General features: G+C 55.7%; 1 protein-coding gene across 1 annotated transcript in view; it reads right to left on the reverse strand.

The window, feature by feature from the left end:
* The window catches only part of HTRA1 (HtrA serine peptidase 1), a 34674-nt gene extending 29156 nt beyond the window's left edge, over window positions 1-5518 (reverse strand). Inside the window, exon 1 of the mRNA XM_082308830.1 lies at window positions 5039-5518. Coding sequence (XP_082164956.1) covers window positions 5039-5486 — 448 coding nt within the window. The 5' untranslated portion in view covers window positions 5487-5518. The remainder of the gene's footprint in view (window positions 1-5038) is intronic.
* Window positions 5519-6000: the final 482 nt, after the last annotated feature.

Genomic DNA, 6000 nt, shown 5'->3' on the forward strand with positions numbered 1-6000 from the left:
GCTGCCTCTTCCCTCCCTCCCCTTCTCCTGCTGCTGCAAAAGAGACTGAGGAAAGTCAGAAGATAATGACTCTCAGACCACCCAAACACAGCAGCTGAGGGAGATGAAGGCAGCTAAAAAAATTAACGGCAGTGGAGCACTCCTTTGTGCGGCCAGTTCCTCAACACCTGGTCCTCCCAGGTCCTTCTTAACCAACTCGACATGTGCCAAGTAACCTGCGAAGGTCTCCCAACATTTCTTCAGCGCGCTAACCGCCATGTGCCTGTTGTTATCTTTTGGGAAACAGCTGAAAGCCTAGTTCATAACAACAATATCGACTTTCCTCTTGATAAATATCTGGCTTAGTTCCTGACCTTCCCAGATTTCTCAGCTGAGTTTCTCTTCCTGCCCTGATTATTTATTCCTGCAAGGCTTAGCGCTGCCAGCCCCTCAGCCCTGTCCATACTACAGGCAAAAGAATTCAGGCAGGTCCATCTACTGCTCTTTCCCATCCTCTGCTCATGGACCTCATTCATACGCTGTTTTTAAAGGACTCAATTAATGACAAATGGTTTATTGACCGCAGAGGTCCTTTTCTTCTGCCAGATAATTACACAGAGTCACTTGGATGCAATTTCGCCTGATGCATTTCAAAATACAAAGTCAGCCACTTTGCAGGAAACTGAGTTTGAGTGATGGATTTTTTTTCTCCCCCCCCCCCACCCAGGTCTCTGGAGCCATGAAATGATAACGTGATGAAGAGAAACAGCAAAGCCTGTATCTGCTAGCGATACACACCTTTCTACAACTGAGAGTTACCCCTAAACTCCCCTCCGCCTTCCCCCAAAGCAAGACCTGCTTAATCTAAACCAGAAGAGCTCACATCAAACTCCAGATATGACATCATGGTGCGCGCACGCCGGTGACAGAGAACTGTGAACCGCCAGTGAGAGATGCTAGCGTGCCGAGGGCTGCTGAGGTTACTGGGACACCACATTAGACATAGTAAGCCTAGTCAAAACATGAAAACTTAAAAATCTGCTTCAAAAGGGGGCAGAGGAAAGTTAGGAGCTGAGAGCAACCATGAGGAACTTTTTTCTTCTTACTCTGGTGAAAGGTGAAAGGACAAATCCAGGTTAGTTTGTATTTTACAGTGTGAAGACCACAACATGGAGGGAAGGGCACGCTGCCCTAAAACGCCTGCCAGCATTTGCTGGGAGAAGCAAGGAGGGGAAGGAAGACTGGTTTAAGTTGTGTGTTGAACATCCCAAGCCATCCTCCCTTGGTCAGCAGGAGATATTTAAGAACACCAAAAACATATTTGCAGAAGAAAAAGAAAACATCCTCCCAGCACGTTGAACCTCATCACACAGAGCATTGAGGTCTCGTCGCGCTGACCTCACTGCGTGGCGTGGGATGGTCTTTACACAGCCATGGTTTCTGCTCAGAGGACCTTCACCTTCTTTCTGCCCCTTTGTATTTTCATCGGTACCAAGCCAAACTGCACCGCACCAGCATGTGCTTTGCAGGACCGAACGCCCTCTACGACATCTCTTGTGTCCTTCGTGGCAAGTGAAGGTTTCTTGTGTGGAAGCTGCAGCTCAGCAGCCCTGCCCAGGCTGGTGCAGAAGCGGCTTGCTGGTGCTGCAAGCGCTCCCCTGCCAGCGGTTTCGATATGAAAAGCAGGGCTCCATCACCTGCCGGAGGCAGAGGGAAGCTGTGCCCAGGGCGCCCTGGGAGGCTTCCCACCACCGGCAGGACGGGTACCGCCGGTTACGCTGCTGGAAAGGACGCACCGCCCCAGACAGGGACACAGCAGTAATGAAAGGGGTCTGTCCGCCAGCGCAGCGTGTCACCCTGCTCATCACCTGCCTCCGCCTGACTTTAACAGAGGTGAGCCCAGGCAGGGCAGGCTTCAGCCCTGCTCCCATCCCGGGCGCTCACCCATACTAGTTTACCAATGCATGTCTTGGCTAAAAGCCACAGCTGGGCTTTACCTCCTCTCCTCGCTGCTCCTGGGATTTCTCCAGATAGAGCCTGCTTTGCCCTTTCTGCATGTCTGGCTCTGCGGGCTGATCCTGCACCCCGGAGCACATCACCGTGGTGCAGGAGACCTGCTCAGCACCCTGATGCCACAGGGCTGCACCCTGCCACCGCCCATCCCGGCATTCAGGGCCGAGGCTAGAGTCAGCTCCAAGGCCTGTGAAATTTTTCCTGAGGTTTTTTAAGACTCACGATTCCAGTTTTGCATAGGAAAAGATCCCCCTTCTGCACACAGACCCAGAACAACCCGCCCCTGCCTCTCCCGCAGCCCGGTATTTGAACAGATGCACTGAGCATCACTGAAGGACAAAAGCAGCGCCGGGAGTGGACTGTAGTAGATGAAAATTGAAAAAGACAAAAAGTTTTACTTTATTTTATGCAATATACACAATATTGTACTTGACCGGCTACTAAAGTGATGCGAAACTTAAAAACAACAAAAAAAAGTGCTTTCCAAACACTACATCTCCATTCCCTCGTTTCCCTGGGCCATTGCACTGTATTCACCAAATTATTTATATAGATATGTTACTGTGAAAGCATAAAAATATTTTACCAAAGATAACTCCACCTCTAGGTGGAAAAAGCGCTCTTGAAAATGAACTCAAAATAAAATTAAAAATCAACAGCTCTAAGGAGTCACATATTAGGCAATGGCTTTTCAAGCCAGTGGTTCGATCTGCCTCCAGGGAAGAGCGCTTTGCAGCCTACTCCCCATTTCTTTTTATTTTAGGTTCTTTACATATGAAAAAAGCTTTGCTTGCAGCAACGTTTGCTCTGGACCAGGGACAAACATGTGGCCCTGGTCAGCTTCTCTAGCCCCTTCCTTTTGTCCCCAGTGATACAGAAAATAAGCATCGCTCCAACCAGAGATGCAACAGGGCAAAATGATTGTCTGGGCGTACGCATGACCTGTCTCCTGCAGTCATTTTCCTATACGAGGTCTATATGCACCCTATGCATTTTCTATACGACCTACCGGAGGCACGTATTACTCTCCAGCTCAAACACAGCCCAAATTCTGCAAACATTCAGCAGAAAAGATCAAGAAAACAATCTTGGTTTCACGAATTGAGAACAAAAATCACAAGGCATTATATTATACTGGAGATCAGGAAACAGCAGCGTGAAAGCGTTAATTGTCTCCAGTGTCAGTAAATGCCAGCAATGTTCCCCAGAGCACAACGCAGCTTTGAAACCGAGGGGAAAACCAGTGGTACAAAAAATTGATTGTATTGATACCAAAGTTGTAAGTTTGATCTGTAATGCAGGATCAGTGTTTTGCCCAAGCTGAGCATATAGTCACTATACATTGGAATATTCTTCTGCTGGAGAGGTGATGGCTAAATCTAGAAAAAGATTTGTTTTTCAAGGAAGAAGTGCAGAAATGGTATGAGCTGTACCAAAAGAATCAATCCCCAGCGAAACAGCACTGACTTGCTAAAAGGGGACTCCCACTTCAGAAATACAGGCTTAATTCATGCTGATTTTTACATATTACCCCCTAAACGTGCTGAACGGCTTGGAAGGAATACACAGCCTTAGCTTACAAGGTTTAAGCCAGCCGGTATTAGGGGTTGCATCTCATAAAGATCATCCCATGCTTATCCCCAGCACGGTTTTGCCTCGCTGGGTCCCATCCTGCACCCATCGTTCCTGCAAGGCTGAGCACTTCTCCAGGCGCTTCAGGCCCGCAGCCCCATCTGCGGAGCCGCAGTTCCCTAACCCAGCCATGGGTCTTTACACGGTTTACAAATAATTAGCATCCATCCCGCAACTCCGAGTACTCAAGTTACATCCAACTAAAATAACAACTAAATAATAATAATAATGCTGAAGGAAATATACTCCTAGTTATATTGTTACTTCTTGACAGCACTCCCATCTTCCCCCCCCCAAAAATCCCCAAACCCGAACCAACCAAACCCTAAAGCCAGCTTAACACGCTGTTTAGTTACAAGCATCCCCCTCTCTAGCAATTTATTATTAATAATCAGAGCGGATCTGCCGAAAGGGGCAAAGGCAGCCAGCTGCCTGCTCTGCCCACACCGACACGCCGCACTCGTCCGCTGCGAACGGATTTTAACAGCTTCTACATTCTTGGCTTTATTTCCCAGGGCATTTCGTTGTGACAAAGCGCCTGGACGGGAGCGCACTCAAGTATTTCTGCAAGCTTTGTTGAAGCTGCACAGTGGGACTCGGGTCCCCCCATCCGCGCCGGCTTCTGGGGTTTTGCAACCAGTTTCCCCCAGTTTTGAGCCCGGCATCACTTCTCTGGGGGGAGGGAACGGGGAAGCAGGAGATGTTTGAAGTTGGATATAGGGTTCTTCCCCCCCCCCCCCCCCCCCCCCGACGCTTGGCAGATGAAGACAAACACTGCATTCTTGCTCTAGTTTCTCACTGAACTTGAATACCGAACTCGAGCCAAGGCCAGTCCTTTTCTTTGGTGCTCTCCTCGTGATGCCAGCCACCGGCCGGGCCGGGATGGGCCGGGACACGATGGGATGGGATACCAGCCCAGCCACCGGCCGGGTGGGACGGGACGGGACGGGACGGGATGGGATGCCAGCCACCGGCCGGGATAGGACGGGATGGGACGGGATGCCAGCCCAGCCACCGGCCGGGATAGGACGGGACGGGACGGGAGGCCAGCCACCGGCCGGGATGGGACGGGACGGGACGGGATGGGATGCCAGCCACCGGCCGGGATAGGACGGGACGGGACGGGATGGGATGGGATGCCAGCCACCGGCCGGGATGGGACGGGACGGGATGCCAGCCACCGGCCGGGATGGGACGGGACGCCTTTCTGCTGCGGAGCTGTTTGCACCGGCGCGGCGCGATCCCTCCTCCCTGGAGGGGGGCAGCGGCTGCAGCAGCAGGGCCGAGAGCCCCCGGCCAGGCGGCGGGGGCAGGGGACGGCGGGGTCCCGGCCCCGCAGCGCCCAGCGGGGCGCGCCCAGCCCAGCCCGTCCCGGCCCCGGCCCCGGCCCCGGCCCCGGCGGGGCCGCCCTTACCCTGCCCGCAGGCTCCGCGCTGGATGGCGATGACGGGCGGCTGGCGGAGGCGCTCGGCGCGGCGGCTGGCGGCCCGCAGCTGGCAGGGGCTGGCGTAGGTGACGGCGTCGCTGCCGCAGACGGGCTCGCTGCTGGAGCAGAGGCAGCGCCCGGCGGCCGCCCGCTTCCTGACGGTGGCCGAGGCGGGGACCCCGCCGCCGGCCGGCACCACGCACTGCAGCCCCTCGCCGCAGGGCGGCCCCCCGCCGCCGGGCCCGCCGCAGGGCTCGCCCTCCTCCGCCCCGCAGACGCGGCAGCAGCCGCAGGCGTCCAGCACGGCTCCGCCGGGGCAGGCGGCGGGCAGCGGCGGGCAGCGCGACCGGTCGCAGCGCTCCGGGCAGGCGGGCGGCGGCGAGGCGGCGGCGGGCAGCAGCGCTGCCAGCAGCAGGCTCCAGCCCCACAGCAGCATCGCGGCGGCGAGGACAGGCGAGGACGGGCGAGGGGAGGCGAGGCGAGCCCAGGCGCGGCCCGGCGGGCGGGCGGCTTTAAGCGGCGGCGCGGCCGGGGAGGGCGGCGGGGCGGGGCGGCGGCGGCGGGCACGGCCCCCCCGGCTGCAGCCCCCCTCCTCCCCCGCTTTTGGGGGGAAACTTCAACGCTGCGCTGCCGCCCGGAGCTGTTCAACTTGGCGTTGAAAAGCGCGGCCGCACCGAAAACCCGACAGCCGGATTAAGAGCGGCGCAAATGCCGATAACGCGGCCCTGCCAGGCGGGGGGTGGAGCTGAGCGCTCTTCCCCACTTAAGGAATTACGGGAAACCAAGCTCAAGTCAGCGCCGATAACATTTCTATCTGATAAGGAGGTGGGTGGAAGAGCAGATGCGGAGGGCAGGCCCGCCAGCCTGGCAGAAAGAGTAAAGCCGTAATGCAAATGTCAGGCATCCCGCCGGGAATGCCAGGTTCTCCCGCCGGCGGCGACCTGAGGAAT

The sequence above is a fragment of the Platalea leucorodia genome (genome assembly GCF_965183815.1).
Source record: "Platalea leucorodia genome assembly, chromosome: 4".
Taxonomy (NCBI): domain Eukaryota; kingdom Metazoa; phylum Chordata; class Aves; order Pelecaniformes; family Threskiornithidae; genus Platalea; species Platalea leucorodia.